This window comes from Thermothielavioides terrestris, chromosome 1 (assembly GCF_000226115.1).
Source record: "Thermothielavioides terrestris NRRL 8126 chromosome 1, complete sequence".
In the NCBI taxonomy this organism is placed as follows: Eukaryota; Fungi; Ascomycota; class Sordariomycetes; order Sordariales; family Chaetomiaceae; genus Thermothielavioides; species Thermothielavioides terrestris.
In genome coordinates, this window is record NC_016457.1 from 3,256,654 (window position 1) to 3,274,605 (window position 17,952).

Consider the following 17,952-nt stretch of genomic DNA (forward strand, 5'->3'; position numbering starts at 1 on the left):
GTGACCACTCTGCCCCTCAGGGGAACGAATCATTGGCAGCTCTATCCTCGGATATGCGGAGACGCGGGCGTGCCCGCGCAAAGGAACGTCGTCGCGCGTTCCAATTCTCAGGCAGGTGCTGTCGGTGACTGCTTTCAGCAGGGGGCGCAGGAAGGGAATCGAAGCGGCACTGATAATGACTGCTGATTCTGCGGCTGCCCAGATTAAGAGATTGGTGGAACAGTCTCGCGAGGGCGTCAGTCCACTCCCTCCTTGCGCCTCAATACACTCGGTTGTTTTGGAACGTACAGGTGAAATCCGACAGGGGCGGGACATGGAAGAGGAAGATTGTCTTGATCGTCCCCGTGATGCCGGCACTGAAGACGGCGTAATTGATAGTTAGCAAAAAGGGGGACGGAACTGCGACGGTCTCGACGTACTTACAATACCCCCAGGCTCATAGCGACGCCAATGCCGATCTTCTCCAGCAGCTTCATCCGGGTGGGCAGGAGGAGCACCCAGGGGAACATGGCAATCACCACGTCCATCGCAGCAGACCAGGCTGTGTAATCAGACGGATTAGTACCCCGGTGAACAGTCCAGACGGAGCGAAAGCAGAAAGTTACCAACTTACCGCCCGAAAAAACCGAGTACAGCACAAAGATATGAGGCGCCCAGCACTCCCCTTCCAATCGAAAATTCCACAGCTTCTCTGTCGGGCGGCACTGAGCCAGCAGCAGCGTGGCACACGTCCACATAATCCCATTCACGCTCACAATCACCGACCACAGCAGCACCGTCTGCCACCGCTCTATGACGAGACCGAGCAGCGTGACCGCGAAGGAGGTCTTGCCGACAGCGACGGCGATGATGGCGAAGAACTCGCCGATGTACAGCAGCTTGCCGGACCAGATGATCTCGTGCTCAGACAGCGCGGCGAGGTGGCGGCCGACGCCGAACGTCGTCGAGGAGATGGTGAGCGCGACGTACGTCGCGAGGAAGAGCCACGCGGAGAGGAGGATCCAGTCGTCCGGGCCGGGCCTGCGGCCGCGGCTGCGCTTGCATGCGAGGCGCGCCGTCATGAACAGGAACGACATGCCGGCCATGAGGGCCATGCACAAGACGAGCCGCGGCGCGCTGGATTGCGCAGGGTTGACGGGGTCGGCGGCCATCGGGGCGGTGGTGGGCGAGGCGGATCAGGGGACGGGGCCAAACTGGTCCTATCCTCGCACCCTTTGAATGAAAGAGAGAAAGCGGCGCGCGGTGAGGAGTTGAATAAGGTAGGTACTTCGGTCCAAGACGACTGCGCGAGGAGGTTTTGTGGCTTGTTTCATACAAAACGGACGTCATTACACTAAGCGGTGTTCTCGCCCCAGTTCCGTCCGATCTCTACCCGATGCCGGCTTGTCACGGCGGCTAGTTGACGCCTAGATCCGAAAAGCTGTTGGGATGGGCTGATCAGCTACGGATACTTTTTGCTTGTGGCGCGGGCTCGTGTAATTTACGCTCCCACCCGGCAACCAACGGCGAGACAGATTCCTACGCTTGCGTCGTGCCCTCACTACGCTGTGAATGCTCAAGCTTGATTCTTACCGTACTCTTCTCTGACTCTGCCCACGCGTCATGGCTGCGGAGACCTCCGTCTTGTTGCTTGAGCTGCGTATGCCCAGATTACCTAGTCAACAGTCAACCATGGCCGCCCTTTGCCCGTGCGCAACGGCCGGATGCTGGAGAACCCGACGGCGACGCCCTGAGGCTGCAGCCGAGGCTTGAAGTTATCATGCTACCAGCACAGATCAAGCCAATGAATGGAGGGTTGGGGAGCTACCAGTGTTGTGGAGACCGGTATACATTTTCAGACCGCTCAACTCCAGGGTGGAACTGCGCTCCAGATTCTTTGTAAATGGAACGGTCCCGTCCCAACTCGGCATGCGCGGGGACGCCCCACGCCGCAGAACCACGTTTTGTGGCTGGGCGGTCTGAACAGTCTGAACAGTCTGGACATGATCCGATGATTATTCAACAATACGCTCCGTGCCACAGTATAAGTAGGGCTAGTCCCTTCAGCGTTTCCGATTCAGACTAAGGTTGGAGTTTGGTCCAGATCGGACCTATCAGCATTGCCCATCGCCGTCCCTGCATTCGGTTCGGCTCGATGTCGGTTCCTGCAAAGCATACACGTGAATCGGCACGGCACGGCTTCTTGAGTAGCGAATAATGCTTTCATAGGTACCTTAGGTATGGGGTGTCTAAGGACCTCGAGCGCTTATCGTTATCTAGATATCAGTCCTCGGGTTTACTTTTTTTTTTTTTTTTTTTTTTTTCTGAACAACTCGTCATCAGCGTTAACCTACCACGAGCCTGCTCATCCTCACAAGAGATTCGGAGAGGAGACGACGAGTGATCATTGTCTGGGCGACATCGTCACTCCCCGTGCCCCCTGACGTCAGCCTTCCAATGGTCTCCCTTGGGGAGCGACCCATTTCGTCATGCTGACCCCATCTCCTTAAACGCGCGTTTGCAGGAGGCGAGTCCATCCGACGCGTCGAACTTGCGTGCGAGATGCTCCCAATCGGCCTGAACATGACCTCCTCATGAACCGCCTCGCCACTCTTGGCCGAGCATCATCGCGGTGTACCTCCATTTCCGCAGCACTCCGAAGTGCCAGCCGCCCGCCTGAACAACATCATCAACACCACCAACAGCAGCAGCAGCAGCAACAACAACAACAACAACAACAACAACAACAACAACAACAACAACAACAACAACAACAACAACAACAACAACAACAACAACAACAACAACAACAACCCATCTCCATAAGCACGACCAAACCCTACCTCTTCAAGCGCTCCAAAATGAACTCGATCGAATCAGACCCGGCCCTCCCGCTCCTGCGCGCGCACCTCACCCCGATCGCGCCGCTCTCGGAATCGACGGCGACGCTGGTCGAGTTCTTCGACTCCTTCGGCACGAACCCGGACGGCCCCAAGGTCGTGCTCATCGGCGACGCTTCGCACGGCACGTCCGAGTTCTACGCGGCGCGCGCCGAGCTGACCAAGCACCTGATCCAGCACCACGGCTTCACCGCGGTGGCCGTCGAGGCCGACTGGCCCGACGCCGAGGCGGTCGACCGCTACGTGCGGCACCGGCCGGGGCCCGGCCCGCGCGCGAGCGTCGGCCCCGCCGCCGAGGCCCGCAAGCACGGCCGCGAGCCCGCCTTCATGCGCTTCCCCACCTGGATGTGGCGCAACCAGGAGGTGCAGCGGTTCACCGAGTGGCTGCGCGCCTGGAACGCGGGGAAGGAGCCCATCGCCGCCGACGCCGTCGGGTTCTACGGCCTCGATCTGTACTCGCTCGGCGCGTCCATGAAGGCCGTCATCAGCTACCTGGAGCATGTGGACAAGGACATGGCCGAGGTGGCCAAGGACAGGTACAGCAGGATGATGGTCTGGGCGGAGAATCCGCACGAGTACGGCCTGGAGGCGCTGGCGACCGGGTTTAGGGGGTGTGAGGAGGATGTGGTGAGCATGTTGCGGGATCTGTTGTCCAAGAGGCTGGAGTATGCGGCCGCGAGCTGGGACGGGGAGGAGTTCCACAGTGGGGAGCAGAATGCGCGGTTGGTGAAGGGTGGGCTTTTTTTTTTTTTTTTTTTTTTTTCTTCCTTTCCCTGGCTCTGGGTGAGGGAGAAACAAAGGCTAAGCACTGACGGTATCCGGAAGACGCCGAGCGGTACTACAGGGCCATGTACTACGGCCGTGACGAGTCGTGGAACCTGCGCGACACGCACATGTTCGAGACGCTGGTGCGCGTGCTCAAGCATCGCGGCAAAACCGGCCCGGCCAAGGCCGTCGTGTGGGCGCACAACAGCCACATCGGCGACGCGCGCGCCACCAGCATGGGCTGGACGCGCGAGGAGCTCAACATCGGGCAGCTGTGCAAGGAGACGTTCGGCAAGCAGGCCCTCAACATCGGCTGCAGCGGCAACACGGGCACGGTGGCCGCGGCCCGGCGCTGGGACGGCGACATGCAGGTCATGCAGGTGCGCCCCGGTCTCCCGGGCAGCTACGAGGAGCTGATGCACGCGACGGGGGTCAAGAGCTTCGTCCTGGACCTTCGGGAAGGGCGTTGCAACGAGGAGCTGCGCAAGGCGCTGATGAAGAAGCGGCTGGAGCGCTTCATCGGCGTGATCTACGCGCCGCACACGGAAAGGCAGTCGCACTACTCGTCGGCCGTGCTGCCGGAGCAGTTTGACGGCTTCATCTGGTTCGACGAGACGAGGCATGTAGGCGCGCTCGAGGTCCACCAGCCTCATGTCGCGCTGGAGTATGATGAGACTTGGCCGTTTGGGTTGTGAGCAGGGTCGTGGGCTAGGGGAAGGAGATAACACTGTATGACAGCCCGTAAGTGCTCTACGGTAACGCACTCATTGGAGTGCCATTGGGTGAGTAGGGTCTCGTTCTGGGTGCAGGCCAAGATTGGAAGCTGTTGAGGACATATAACAATGGTCACGGGGTTGGCTGGACAATCCAGCAGGGCTTGCTCTGACGGCGAAATTGCATATTTCTGACGTCATGGCTCAGTAGCGCACGACGGTTTACCCCTCAGGGAGGAAGGGAACGCGATGATGTCTGGTGTCCCTATTATATTTGCCTCTAGCCCAGTGGCCGGCTGCGGAGACGATCTCAACGCTCGACAACGTTCACCGTATTCCTCGTCATGGCCGAGTCAAAGAATCCAAACCGTGAACGCGGCCTCAAGGCCGCCATCCACAACCCCCGCGTGTCAGAGGAAGCCAAGCAGCATGACCGCGAGCTTCTGGCCAGCGAGTTTGGCGAAGAGGAGGAGCAGACGCAGCCGGAGGAGCAGCCCAAGCGGCGCTCGTCGGCCAGCAAGAAGAGCTCTTCAACCGGTCCCCACTCGCACCCGGCCGAGGCAAAAGCTCCGCAGGGCCCTTCGGCCGCTGAACAGACTGAGCAGCCCACTGGCAGGAAGGCCCGGCGGGCGTCGAGCGCGGACACTAGCGGTCTGCAGCAGATGGGCGAGACGAAAGACCGCGGCAATGTGTAAGTGAACGGTCATTCCTGCCGCTCGCACCTCGAGAACTGGCTGACAGAAACGCGTCTGGCGGTAAGAATTCGTGGACTGAAGGCTGCAATCAAGAACCCGAACGTTTCGGAGAAAGCCAAGGAGGCCGACCGCAAAAAGCTGGAAGAGCTGGGAGAGACGGTCGAGTAAGTGGCAGGTTTATCACCGTGATGGCGTTCCGCTAGTAGTGTTCATCTTTCTGTTCCGAGAATCAAAATTGAAGCCACCTATCCCTCAGTCCTGCCTCAAATTATCACTCCTTTGTTAAGTTCTGTTGGAAGGCATGGTGGACCACGGCCGTGATCGATCAGTAGTTTATTCCTTGGGCACCTCGCGGCCCATCGTAGGGATCCGAAGTCCTCACGGCCAAACCGTCAATGCCCAAAACGCCGCCACGGTCTTTAATCCGACGACGGATGAGAGACCCGAGCAATTGTCTTTCCAGCAGCATGGAGACGGCCCAGTGCCTCTCTGGACACCGGTCTGGAGCCAATCGGCCAACGACGCTCGAAGTTAATAGGACCCGACCCTTTGTACAGAACCCTGTGTGTTCCAAGATCTGCTGTCATTTACCACGTAGTAGGGGTACTGGCCCACAAAAAAGGTGAGGACCCCGGAACCGGCCATGCTACGTCAGGCAAGATGAATGATCAGCGGGATGAGATCGGATCATAGAGGCACGGTAATGCAGAAACATGCTGCAAGCTTCATAAAGGATGCTTCGTTGGTGTTCGAGAACTGGAGAGCGCACACAAGTACTTAAATCGTTAAGCGCATCCAACATGCAGCACGTTGACTTCTACCACCTCTGGACGCTCGACACCTTCCCGTCCAACTCCGCCACTGCCAGGCCGCCATCACCACCGCATCCCAAATCCAGTGAACCGAGAAGCAGCAGCGTGAACAGTTCTCGCACCACCAACCAAGATTGACCGGCCACCAACGCATCTCTCACGCTGGCAACAATGGAGTCGGAACTGCCCCCCAAGGAGCAGCTCGCGGCCCAGGCGGCCGACGGCCGCCCCATCACCCAGTCCGAGGCCTCCGCCATCGCCGCTGCCGAGTCCGACATGACGCGCCGCGGGCCCATCAAGGGCGGCCCCGCCGCCGCCGCCCAGAGCCTGCACGACCGCCAGCAGAACTTCTTCAGCGTCGCCGGCGAGGTTGCGCGTAAGCCGTCCGGGGAGGTGACCAAGGAGGATGCGAAGCGGGTGCAGCATTTCGAGGTGCGTGGATTATTTTTATTTTATTTTATTTTTTTTATATTTTTTATTTTTTTTTTATTTTTATTTTTATTTTTTATTTATTTATTTATTTATTTTTTTTTTTTTTGTCTTACCGATGTTTGTTTTGTTCCTTGGGCTAATTCGAGGCAACCTGTACGTGTACTTGGACAGGCCCGCGCACTGGGGCATCCGCTCGGCAAAGACTCGCTCTCGGCTGAGGTGCAGCACATCGCGGAGCACAATGCCAAGATGCGCCATATCGATGAGTGAGCGTCGCTTCTGCCCTGGACGAGGAACTGGCCCGTCAGATGGTGCGTAGCCTCGGGAGATGTCGGGCCTCATGTAGTCGATGAGCTGTGGGTCTACACGTTGTGTATGAGCTTCATAGATACTTGTCAGCGTTGAACAATTCTCTGCTCTTAATGATTGATGCTGTCATTTTGACCTCTTATGTGTGGCTGTTCCCAGTGACTCGCAAACTCCTCGCCGGTGTCCACTGACTCACATACATCCTCCAGCTCGGCGCTACCAACAGGGTAATTCTTCACGGTGCCACCCAGTGTCTGGATCAGAGCCAGTCAGCAGCGTTGTATTCATTCCCTTCCACCAGGATGATTCGACTCGGCCATGATGTCATCCTCACTCTCCTTAATCACCTTCCACGCCAACCCGTACTAATCGTCGCTAAGCTTCTTCCGCGGGAGCGGACGGGGAGAATCCTATAGACGATTGGAGGATGGATTAGGTTGCGCTGTCGGGCAAGGGTCGGTTCGAGGTGAGAGTTGAGTTAGGAAGGACTGGATCCAGTTGGGTTCATCGGTGATTCGTTGACGCTGTTGTTGTTTTCGTCGTCGTCGTCGTTTTCGACGTGGACCGTCTTTCAGGGGTTTGGCGCCGGTGTGGAGTTGCTGATTGCCTTGGAAGAGAGAAGTTGTTGAGTTCGCCAGTCTCCCACAGGTGGCAACTGATATCTCTCTATGATCTCTCGCTGGCCCTTTCCTGGCAACGACCAGGCATCTCCACTTAGATGGGCTCTTGAAGCTTTCCAGCAGCCGTATTTGGGACTCTGAGCCACACATTTTCCTACGAAGTGCATTGACAGTATGAATGAGAATAAGAGCCGCAGGTACCTAGGGAGATAGAATCACACTCGTTTAACCATTTAATACCGGGAGAATTGACACCGAAGTAACGCTAACTAAGAGGATCACATTTATTGAAAACGTGGACTGCGGTATTGAGGAGAGCCAACTTGATGCGCGCTACCTTTTCTATTTATTTGGTGCCCATAAGTTCTATTCAAATCTCGCATTTGCCCTTACCGTCGCAAACCCCGCCGTGCAGGAGCTAGCAAGGGAAGGAAGGATAGATATCTGCCTGTCGAGTGCCTTTAGCTCATGTAGTATGCAAAAAGCATTGTCCACAGAAACACGGCGAGGTAGGCGCCCCAGCAGGGCCTCGCGGCCGGAGATTGGAACCAGTCTGGCCAGTCATTGCCCGGGGTCCACTCAGTTCCAGAACTACCAACAACCGGGGTCGGAATGGGACGTGATGTGCGGTTCGGAGCAGGCGGGCTGACAGTCTCAGAAGGCGACTGTCCCGGAGCGGTCGGGGAAGCGTTTTCACCTGGACCACTGTCTTCACCAGAACCGCCAGTCGAACCCCCAGCGTTGCCCCCTGAACCACCAGAGGTGCCCCCTGAGCCACCACCACTGCCTCCCCCCGAGGCAGAACCGGCCCCAGACCCGGAACCACCCTCCCCCCCCGAAGATGCGGCAGCACCACAGCTCCCAGTCGGCGGCGTGGCCGGCCCATTAGCATCGACATCCGGACCAGGATCGGGGAACTTGACGTTCGCCGAGTCCACCGTCCTGCACCCGTTGCCAACATTGGCCTTGAAAATCACCGGGCGACTGCCAAACGCAACCTTCTCACTCCCCCCGCCGCCGCTGCCACCCGCGACATCCACCACGGCGCAGTTCATGTACATCTCGCGGTTGCCCAGGTTGTTGAACCACGTCCAGGCGAACACGGCGCCCTTGGTAGCCGGCACGTCGTGCGGCAGGACGAAGCCGAACGAGCTCTGCGGCGACAGGCCGGGACAGCCGCCCTCGTAGCTGTGCAGCACGCGGAAGGTCCGGCCGGCGTCGACGGACAGCGCGGCCTGGCACGAGCCGCCGCCGTGGGGCGCGCCGCCGGCGACGGTGAAGTTGTAGGTGCCGCCGGCGGTCCAGGTGGCGACGGCTTGGCCGTCCGGGGACCCGAGCAGTGACAGGTAGCCCTTGCACGGAAAGTCGCTGCCGTCGGCGTGCAGCGGCGAGGTCATGCTGTAGTCGACGTTGGAGGGGCTGGTGTGCGGGTTGGATTTGGATTTCAGGGGCGGCGGGGAGGTCATCTCCATGTGAGCCGTTGTCAGGTGGGGGATGCCCATGAGGGCGGCAATGGCGAAAAGGCGAAGAAGAGGGCTCGACATGTTGACTGCTACGGTCTGCTCCTAGGGTCTGCTCTAGATGGTGATAGAGAAGTGTTGAGTGCGGATACAAGCAGTGAGTATGTGCGAGTCCATGGAGAGGTTGGAGGCGTGTTTTAAATATTGCTCACCAGAGCTTCCTGTGAACATGTCATTGAGTACAGTTGTCATTGCCGAGAGCTTGTTGTTGACGCATCAGCCTAGTATAAAGGTACTTGCTAGAGCGCCAACTGTTCAAGTCCTTTCTTCTCTCGGTGTTGTTCCGTTCAACACAAAGGGCTCAAGGGGTTGTGACTTGTCCACTCCGGCCCTATTGTCAAGGCCAAGACCCAAGATCTCAACATGTCAAAGAAGGCAGAGGGAAGTTCGAATGGGCAAGAAAGTCCAGCAGAGTGAGGAAAAGTTCTCCTGATTTTATCTGAGAGACAACAGGTTTCATACACCAGGAGGAACCGGAAGGACTGGGGAAGCCTTCTTTGAAGATGCAGTAAGTTATTTTGAGTACAAGTGAGATTGAGTACCGGTACCACCCAGGAACAGTTTATGGACAGAGCATACGATTCATTCTGAGCTAGGCTCCTCAAAGGGTCGAACCGTTCTCGCTCTCGGAAGTGTTATCCACAAATGGAGCACATGGAGTGGTCTAAGTCGGGCGGCGCCGCACAGAACCCTAACCCCAACCCTAGATGAACCGTCCCTGGACTCAGTGACTTGCAACGCATTCGTCAAGTTGTAACATTTGTTGGCCGGATGATGTGCAATAAGTCCCAGGCAGTCGTGAACCTTGAATTTGTTATTTTTCAGGCAGTTGGTGTCCCTGCTTGACGATGTGTGCAGACTCGCCAGCATGCAAGGCACGAGGCCTGTTGGCTGCATTGCCAATCACGTGAGTGAGCAGCATTGCTGTGTTGCTCACGGCCGTTTGGGGAGGGACAACCAGCCCCACAGCGGGATTGCTTGCCGAGCCAACCCGCAGCTCCGTCATCAGCCCAGCATCAGGACGCACAAGACACGCCGGTTCATCTCCGAAACGCCATAGTCCTGCATCGTCTCTGCGCCATTTCGAGCTGAGGCAAGGCAGCTGCACCGATGAGCTGACAATCTGTTCATGATGGCGGACTTTGAGACGACGATGGGCGCCCCGTCTGCGGGAGGCCAGGTCGTGGGGGACTGGACGGGGCCTGCAGCCGCTCATGCGCAACTTAAGAAGGTCAAGAAGCAGAAGGTGCTGCTCATGGGCAAGAGCGGCTCCGGCAAGTCGAGCATGCGCAGCATCATTTTCAGCAACTATCTCGCCCGGGACACGCGCAGACTGTGAGCCTGCTCTCATTCATATGCACCATGAGATTTGAGGCCCCGTGGCTGACCCTCTCCTCCCTCCCCCCTCCTCCCAGAGGCGCCACCATCGACATAGACCTGTCCCACGTTAAGTTCCTGGGCAACCTGACATTGAACCTGTGGGACTGCGGCGGCCAGGAGGCCTTCATGGAGAACTACCTCTCGCAGCAGCGCGCCCATGTGTTCAGCAACGTGGGCGTGCTCATCTACGTCTTCGACATCGAGAGCCGGGACGTCGAGCGCGACCTGGCCACCTACGTCAACATTATTAGCGCCCTGGTGCAGTACTCGCGCGAGGCCAAGGTCTTTGTGCTGATCCACAAGATGGACCTGGTCCAGCCCATGACGCGCGAGGACGTCTTCGACCACCGCGCCGCCCTTGTGCGCCGCAAGACCGCCGAGGCCGTCGCTATCGTGCAGAAACAGAAGCCGGAACAGCCCCCGCAAGCTTCTCTCACCACCACCACCACCCCCACCCCCACCCCGGTCGCCAACAATGACCTCTCCCCTAACCTCCAGCTCTTCGCGACCTCCATCTGGGACCAGTCGCTCTACAAAGCCTGGGCGTCGATCATCCACGACCTGGTGCCCAACCTGTCGTTGATCGAGACGCAGCTGGCCAGCCTGGGCCTGGCGATCGACGCGGACGAGATCCTGCTGTTCGAGCGGACCTCGTTCCTGGTGGTGTCGCGGTGGACGAGCGCGGAGGGCGAGCGCAACCCGTACGGCGACCGGTTCGAGCGCATGAGCAACATCCTCAAGAGCTGGAAGCACACGTGCTCCAAGTACACGGGCACGCCGCGCAACGCCGAGCAGTTCTCCGACTTCGAGTACAAGATGGGCGCCACCTTCAGCATGTTCGCCACCAAGTTCACCACCAACACCTACATCCTCGTCTGCATGCCCCCCGGCGAGGCCCGCTTCAACAGCGCCAAGCTGAACGTCGCCGCCGCCCGCTCGTGGTTCAAGTTCCTGGACGGGCCGGTCGTGCCGGCGCAGCCCGCTGCTGCTGCTGTTCCGGGGGCTGCTGCTGGTGCCGGTTCTGGGTTGGGCGCGTCGCAGATGCTGGCGGGGATGCCGGCGAGCTGAGCAGAGCGCAGGCTGCATGGAATGCGTTGTGTGGACGGCAACGGAGAGGATCAATGTCCGCCGGGCTGCCTGCCTACTACGGCCAAGGGCAGGGGGTTGTGATACCACGGTGTTGGCGTTCCGGCGTTGAAAAGGTAGGGCTATTGGGTACCGTTTATCGTCACGAAATAGGGGCTTCTTTTTGGGCAGGCAGACAAAACGTAGCGAGGCGAACTACGATGTGCGTAGTGGAACTACTATGTGCGTAGTGAGTACCTCGTCGCCCTGCTTCTGGGACCAGAATTCTGTTGGCATGAACCATTTCCGTCAGTGTTAACCCATCCTCGCGAGCTACGTAGTCAAGCAGCAGGACGGGTTGCAGAACTCCTCCCTTCTATGGCCAGCAATTGCCGAACCGCCAAACGCCTGTGGCCCAAATTCCCAACCCACGCCAGAACAGCATAACCGTCCCCTCCTCCCCGTTTACTCTCTCTCTCTACTTCCACTTGACGACCACCGTGCCGCCCCTCTTGAATTCGTCCATCTCGCCCAGGACCAGCCCCTTATCTTCGTGCTCCTTGTTGGGGAACGTTGTGGACAACACCCACGGGCGGCTGCTGGTCGACGGCGAGGCCCGCTCAATGAATTCGTACACGTCACCAACCGTCTGGCTGGTGTTGAAACGCGCGTTGAGGAGCGTCCCGTCGGGGAGCCGGATGCGGAGCCTGAGCGTCGGCTGCGACTCGTCGACCCCCGTGGATGGGGCCTGACTCGAGCTGGCGCTTGTGGTCGTGGTGGCCGCCGCCACAGGCGGGGCCGGCGTGGGCTCGCCCGGGACGGGGCTGCCCAAGCGCCTGCCTTCACCGCTGAAGGGGCGGTAAATCTTGGGCTGGGGGCGGTAGTTCTCGTTATGTTGCTGGAGCTTGACGTCGACGCGCTGGTCCAGCCGCACGTTCATGAGGTGGATGGGCGCCCTCCCTTCCCTGATCATCTGCAGGTCGGCGCGGTTCTGTGGGTCGTCGAAGCGTCGCAGCTCGCCATCGTCAATACTGAAGCCGTCATTCCAAATGTGCAAAACGCGCTCTTGTACGGGGCCTTCGGTGGTGGCGGTAGGAATGGGTTCGCCGCGAGGGTCGGGAATCCTGCGGCTCTCAACGCCATCTCCGCCAAGCGTTTGGCCCGCACCACGGAAATGGCTTCTCGAAGGGCCCGCAGGTTCTTGGTTTGACTGTCGAGCATTTCTGGAAGAGTTTGACGTTAGCGAATGAGTGCTCGCCCTCGGATGAAAAAGGGTCCGCTGGCGCTGCGTACGAGCGAGCCTTGGCCAAGATGTCTTGAATGAGCCGCCTCGGATCAGACGACCGCTGGGCAGGGTCCTGTACTGCCAAGCCGGACTTCTCTCCGCCGGCAAACAGATCCCGGGGACCGCGTCGCTCGTCGTCGTCGTCATCGTAGTCGTCATCGTCCGACTCGTCATGATCGTGGCCGCTGCCCAGAGAACTCAAGGTGGCCAGACCAGTCCGCTTTTGTGGCTTCTTCGCAGCCGACGAGGAGGTAGCGGCATATTCGGGCGCGGGACGACCGTCCAGTCTTCGCGGGCCGGTATACTCCGGGCCCGGAACGGCGCCAGAAGCAGTCGCTGCGGGTGCCTCCTGGCCCTCCTCCATGTCTGCGTAGTACGACGCCACGGCAGAGCCGATATCCCACTGGCTAGCGCTGAGATACTCTGCAGCCTGCAACAATCAGCATAAATCTTGGAGCAAACCGCACGAAGCGGAATGTGGCAATTAAGCAGTCGGCGTACCTGCTGCGTTGAAGCGCCCGTCAGCTCGCAGAAGTTGCTGATCAGCGTATCGTGGTCGGCCATCCTGCAGAGTCCAGCAGTCGGTAGTATTCGGGCGGGGAGAATGACGGGTTACGAGGAAGAAGGAGGGCCAAAATCCAGGATGAAAACCTGGAGAGTACGGAGCGGAGGCAAGGAGTGGTTATGACAGGCTGGAGCTTTCCGTTTGGAGGTTGGAAATCAGGCAGCTCAGGGCGACGTGACCATGCATGCAGCTTCCTGCCCCGCGTCACCCGCAGGCGGCCAAAGCAGCCCCGCGGCCCCAACACAATTACATAATCCCAGTGCCTTGACCGCGAATCTCGTGGCTACACCGACTGTGTCCGGTTACAACACGCAAAGTTCTCAAGACCAAGTAGCTTTCGGCTGTATTTCTGTATTCTGGACGCCTTTCTCGTCGCACTTTCTAAGTAGTTTCAAGCCGCGTCCAATTGATTCGAGGGCAGTCCGCCGCCCGCCGGATCAACTACCAGGCCGAACCCCGTCTCTGTTGGAGGCACCGTACCCCTGCTTCCGCGAACTTGCCTCTTCGGCGCTGCAGGCGCTGACGCAGGGCAACAACCCAACAACGCTCTCCCGTTGACACGCCCTTCCCCCTCCGCCATGGCCTCCAACGAACCGCCAAATCCGATGGCCGAGTCCGGGGTCACGATCCGTTCCGACAGCGAGCAGTATTCGGGCCACGAAGACCTGTCGAACTCGCCGCCGTCATCCTCGTCACCGGCCGTAATCCTCTACCAACCACCGACCATCTGGTCCATCCTCCGCGGCGCCGCCATCAACCTGCTTCTTCCATTCATTAACGGCATGATGCTCGGCTTCGGCGAGCTTTTCGCTCACGAGGCCGCGTTCAGGTTGGGGTGGAGTAATACGCGGGTATGTCACACGTCTCTCTCTCTCGTCCACGCCCGCGCCCGCGCCCGCGCCCGGGCAGTCGCTGTCTGGGGTGCAACAGCTAACTGTGCGTGCGAAGGTCTTTCCTGTCTCGAGGCGACAAGCGCATCCTGTCGGTCCGGGCATCGAGGCGGTCGAGAAGCCGAGACGGCGGCGCGAACTCGACGACTTGACGAGTCTGGAATGATGCAGCCCGTCTGTTGCAACATTGCGGTTTCAAAACACACGAAGCGAGTGGATACTCGCCGGTTTTGCGCCAGCATCGTGGCTATTCTTTCTTGCAAAGGGGATCGGCGGTGCTTGAGGCCTAAGTCGCAACTCGTCGCTGCGACAACGGGGTTGTCGCAAGCACGAGAGCATCACGGGCCTTCGTATACTGTTTGTACATATACGGGCGATCAAAGCCGAAGAGACCGTACGATCTAAGTCCAAATCTAAGTAGTTGACGATGTATAGACGAGGTCAATCCATTGACAACAGAATGCCTTCTTTGCCTCAGGTATCTCCAGTTCTGGTATCCCTGATGTTGATGTATTCCGTCCATGTCACCCGTGTATCCGAACGGAGTACTCTGTACCTGCAGGTGGTGTCGGCCGAGTGCCCCACTTTATCTGCGAAGGATGCGATGTCAGCCGATGCTTGGGCCGGCCGCTGAGCGGAGTAGCCAATCCTTTCGCTCGGAGGTATCCACCCGAACTCTCGGGACGCTGGCCAGGAAATTTTGGCCCGCGACGAGTCAACGAGCGACGAGCGACGGCTCGCGTGTCCAACAGTCGCCAATCCAGGAACCGCCAGACACAATGCTTTCCAGCAGAGGCCTCCTCCGGTCAAACCCAGCACTGGGGCTCGCCAGGGCAGTAAGTGGTTTGATTTTGCTCCCAACTTCTGGAATTTCCACGTTTCCCCAGCTCACGGCCATGCAAAGGCGCTGCCGAAGACGCCCTCGAGCCGACCACCACCTCTTTCGCGACAATTCGGCACTGTGTTGCGAAGCAACAATGCGGCAGCCCTGCTTCGCGCATCGACAACCCGGACACCGGCCCGCCCCCTCGCTCCGACCGCGCTGTCTCGGCGGCCATTCTCGCTCTGGCAAACACGCAATGCGTCGACCGAGTCGACGATCCCCAGCAGCAGCGCCGCTGCGCCCGCCGATGCCTCGGTGCTCTCGGACGTCACGGCGACCCCGGTGAGCCTGACTGGGAGTGACCTCCTCGACATCCCCGAGCAGATTGGCTTCCTGAAGACGCTGGGCCTCGACTACGGCTGGGGCCCGACCTCGCTCATGCAGACCCTGCTCGAGTCCGTCTACGTCTACACCGGCCTCCCGTGGTGGGCCTCCATCACCCTCGTGGCCGTCGGCATGCGACTGGCCCTGTTCAAGCCCTCCTTGACCGCCTTGGAAAACTCGCAGAAGTATCAGGACCTGCTCAAGGACCCGCGGTACAAGGCTGCGATGGAGGAGATGAAGCGCATGATGATTACAGGAAATCACCTGGCCGGCGCCGAGGCTCGGGCCAGGGTGAGCCTGATGAACCGGGCTGCCGGCTACTCGCTGTGGAAGAACCTCATCCCGTTGGTCCAGGTCCCCATCGGCATCGGCATGTTCCGCCTCACTAGGGGCATGGCTGCGCTGCCCGTCCCCTCCTTCGAGACCGGCGGGATCTTGTGGTTTACCGACCTGACCGTGCCCGACCCGCTCTTCATCTTCCCTGTTCTCACGGGCATCATCATGACCATGGCCATTAGGGTATGCGACGCACAATACATGAGCCCTCCCCCCTGCTCCGCCGGCCGGGTCCTCCGCTAACACGCTCCTTGCCAGATGCCGCTCGCATACATGGCTCAGGAACAACAAAAAATGTTGAGGATTATGAGCCTTGTTATGTTGCCCCTCTCTGTCGTTGTCCCGCTCTTCCTCCCCGCGGGCGCCACCCTCTTCTTCTTCGTCTCGGCGGTCTTGCATTTTGTGCAACAATGGACCTTTCACCAGCCGTGGTTCCGCCGACTAGTCGGACTGAAGCCGCTGGTCAAGACGGGCGGGACTGGCGAGATGTCGTGGCAAGCACCGCGGGTCGTGGACCTGAGCGCCCCGAGAGTCGCGGGCGCACCCCGACCCGCGGCTCCGTCCGGCTCCCAGACCATGTACCAGAGCTTGAAGTCCACGTTGGATGATGCCAAGCAGAAGTTCAACGAGCGCGCCGACCGGAGCGCGCTGGAACGGGCGCAGAAGGCCGCGCGCGAGTACGAGGAGAAGCGAGCTCTCGAGGAGAAGGAGAAGATTCTTGCGCGCCTGCAGCAGAAGCGCTTCAAGGACGAGCGGTACTAAATCAACTAGACTCGATTAGTCCAACTACGTCATCGCATTGGGGGGGGTCACGGCGTCACGGAGACAGCATCAATCATCGAGTAGAAGGCCCGGACAAAGGCAGTTATCTACTACCTGTATACTACACCCTTTTCACCACGCAACACCATGAAAGAAATCACGTCTCGAACCGGTCACGATCCGCGTCCGGCAAGGAGCTGCAGCCCGACGATCACTCGGATGGTGAGATGCAGTGGCTTTCTGGTGCCACCCCAAACCCATCTGTCTGGTTGGGGAAGCAACGTGCAGGAGGGGAGGAGGGGGAGCCGCGAGCACGTCATCCCTAACTGTGGGCTGCGCTGCCAAAAGCAGCCAGTGGACTGGGCGGATGCCAAGCCCACTTTGTCTGATGGGGAAGTTGAGAAGGGGGTTCACCCACGACGACGCAATGGCGATGCGGGCAGCAGAGGCACTAGGCGGGGTTGTGTGGGTTGGCTATTCAAGCCATTTGTCTTCGTTGTGTAGTTCTGTGATGTGTATAAATCTATCAGATAATCCCCGATTTCTTCCACGGTCCCTTGCCTTTCTCTGTCGTCAGTACCGTGCTCAACTCAACCCACACCCCTGAAATCCAAACACGCCTGAAGACAACTCGTGGCTTTTGTTCTATCCACTTCCCAAACTGCTCTCTCTTCCACACCCACTATCCCCGCAAACCCGCAATGTCAGCCGTCCAGCAGAACCTCGAGGCGGCCTCGGCCCGCTATTCCGCCTCCTTCACCCAGGGCAGCCTCGCCCTGCCCCCGGCCAAGAAGTACCTCGTCCTCACCTGCATGAACGCGCGCATCGACCCGGCCCCGGCCTTTGGCATCGAGCTGGGCGACGCCCACGTCATTCGCAATGTGAGTTCCTCCCCATCCCCCATTGGGACTCGCCCAGCCCCGGAAGATCACTATCGATTGATTTGCCATACCCAGTTTGTGTTGTGTTTGTTGCTGATTTATGCTAACTGTGAGAGATACGCAGGCCGGCGCTTCAGCCGAGGACGCGCTCCGGTCCATCGTCATCAGCCAGCAGCTGCTCGGCACGACCGAGATCGTGCTGGTCAAGCACACCGGCTGTGGCATGCTGACGTTCCGGAACGAGGGCGCGTACAAGATTGTTGAGGACAAGCTCGGGTGAGTTCCCTTGCTTTTTTCTCCCTGCCTCGTGTGATGGTTCCCACCTTCTTTTTGGCATCTGTCTTTGGCTCCTCCTCCTTTGGGCGCTAGGGCTGCTGTGTGGGATGTGCTGTGACGGGCGACGATTCGCAATGCTGACACGGACGTCCGTGCTGGCTCGTAGTCCCCCGGTGGTCGAGGAACTCCGCCAGAGAAAGCTTGATTTCCTGCCGTTTCCGGACTTGGAGAAGGCGGTCGAGGCCGATGTCGCGTTCCTCAGGGCGTCGAAACTGGTGCCGGACTCGGTTGTCATCAGTGGCTGGGTCTACGAGGTCGAGACGGGGAAGACGAGGCGGGTAGTGTGAGTCAGTCTCTTCCGGGGTGTGTCCGAGCTAATTACTGCCGCTCATGGGTCGTAATGGGACGTATGCATATTTGGAGCGTTCAGTAGCTGGGAGATGTTGCTGCCAGGATTACGAGGTTTGGGAAGCAAAGTAGGACTATATCTGTTGCACTCCAGCATTGCCATTCATGATCCTTCTTGGAAGCTTGGTCCTGTGGCCTTTTCTGCGGTGCTC

The 17,952-nt window shown here is 59.0% G+C and overlaps 9 protein-coding genes across 9 annotated transcripts; 6 read left to right on the forward strand and 3 right to left on the reverse strand.

Annotated features, from left to right (window-relative positions):
- Window positions 1-114: 114 nt before the first annotated feature.
- Window positions 115-1,127, reverse strand: THITE_2014679 (uncharacterized protein; the record flags this gene model as incomplete). Its single annotated transcript, XM_003649335.1, has 4 exons — window positions 115-224; window positions 289-356; window positions 424-541; window positions 614-1,127. Coding segments are annotated over 4 exons (810 nt in total), but the record flags the coding sequence as incomplete, so codon positions are not given.
- A 1,713-nt stretch (window positions 1,128-2,840) lies between these two features.
- THITE_39868 (uncharacterized protein) lies at window positions 2,841-4,339 on the forward strand (the record flags this gene model as incomplete). The annotated part of the gene is made up of 2 exons (XM_003649336.1): window positions 2,841-3,612; window positions 3,705-4,339. The coding sequence occupies 2 exons, from the start codon at window positions 2,841-2,843 to the stop codon at window positions 4,337-4,339; spliced, it is 1,407 nt and encodes a 468-aa protein (XP_003649384.1).
- A 181-nt stretch (window positions 4,340-4,520) lies between these two features.
- THITE_2107887 (uncharacterized protein) lies at window positions 4,521-5,325 on the forward strand. Its single transcript, XM_003649337.1, has 2 exons — window positions 4,521-5,048; window positions 5,118-5,325. Exons 1-2 carry the CDS (start codon window positions 4,702-4,704, stop codon window positions 5,218-5,220), a joined length of 450 nt encoding a protein of 149 aa, XP_003649385.1. The 5' UTR covers window positions 4,521-4,701; the 3' UTR covers window positions 5,221-5,325.
- A 710-nt stretch (window positions 5,326-6,035) lies between these two features.
- On the forward strand, window positions 6,036-6,566 carry THITE_2039304 (uncharacterized protein; the record flags this gene model as incomplete). Its single annotated transcript, XM_003649338.1, has 2 exons — window positions 6,036-6,296; window positions 6,468-6,566. 2 exons carry the CDS (start codon window positions 6,036-6,038, stop codon window positions 6,564-6,566), a joined length of 360 nt encoding a protein of 119 aa, XP_003649386.1.
- A 1,120-nt stretch (window positions 6,567-7,686) lies between these two features.
- Window positions 7,687-8,727, reverse strand: THITE_2038036 (uncharacterized protein; the record flags this gene model as incomplete). Its single annotated transcript, XM_003649339.1, has 2 exons — window positions 7,687-7,922; window positions 8,031-8,727. 2 exons carry the CDS (start codon window positions 8,725-8,727, stop codon window positions 7,687-7,689), a joined length of 933 nt encoding a protein of 310 aa, XP_003649387.1.
- Window positions 8,728-9,739: 1,012 nt separating this feature from the next.
- Window positions 9,740-11,431, forward strand: THITE_2107888 (uncharacterized protein). The gene is made up of 2 exons (XM_003649340.1): window positions 9,740-10,080; window positions 10,161-11,431. Exons 1-2 carry the CDS (start codon window positions 9,878-9,880, stop codon window positions 11,191-11,193), a joined length of 1,236 nt encoding a protein of 411 aa, XP_003649388.1. The 5' UTR covers window positions 9,740-9,877; the 3' UTR covers window positions 11,194-11,431.
- An 8-nt stretch (window positions 11,432-11,439) lies between these two features.
- THITE_2107893 (uncharacterized protein) lies at window positions 11,440-13,129 on the reverse strand. The gene is made up of 3 exons (XM_003649341.1): window positions 12,977-13,129; window positions 12,484-12,905; window positions 11,440-12,413 (listed from the first exon to the last, which is right to left on the reverse strand). The coding sequence occupies exons 1-3, from the start codon at window positions 13,037-13,039 to the stop codon at window positions 11,669-11,671; spliced, it is 1,230 nt and encodes a 409-aa protein (XP_003649389.1). The 5' UTR covers window positions 13,040-13,129; the 3' UTR covers window positions 11,440-11,668.
- A 489-nt stretch (window positions 13,130-13,618) lies between these two features.
- THITE_133987 (uncharacterized protein) lies at window positions 13,619-16,409 on the forward strand (the record flags this gene model as incomplete). Its single annotated transcript, XM_003649342.1, has 4 exons — window positions 13,619-13,891; window positions 14,625-14,766; window positions 14,917-15,656; window positions 15,732-16,409. 4 exons carry the CDS (start codon window positions 13,619-13,621, stop codon window positions 16,233-16,235), a joined length of 1,659 nt encoding a protein of 552 aa, XP_003649390.1. The 3' UTR covers window positions 16,236-16,409.
- A 177-nt stretch (window positions 16,410-16,586) lies between these two features.
- On the forward strand, window positions 16,587-17,822 carry THITE_2107899 (uncharacterized protein). The gene is made up of 3 exons (XM_003649343.1): window positions 16,587-17,116; window positions 17,241-17,392; window positions 17,559-17,822. Exons 1-3 carry the CDS (start codon window positions 16,937-16,939, stop codon window positions 17,737-17,739), a joined length of 513 nt encoding a protein of 170 aa, XP_003649391.1. The 5' UTR covers window positions 16,587-16,936; the 3' UTR covers window positions 17,740-17,822.
- Window positions 17,823-17,952: the final 130 nt, after the last annotated feature.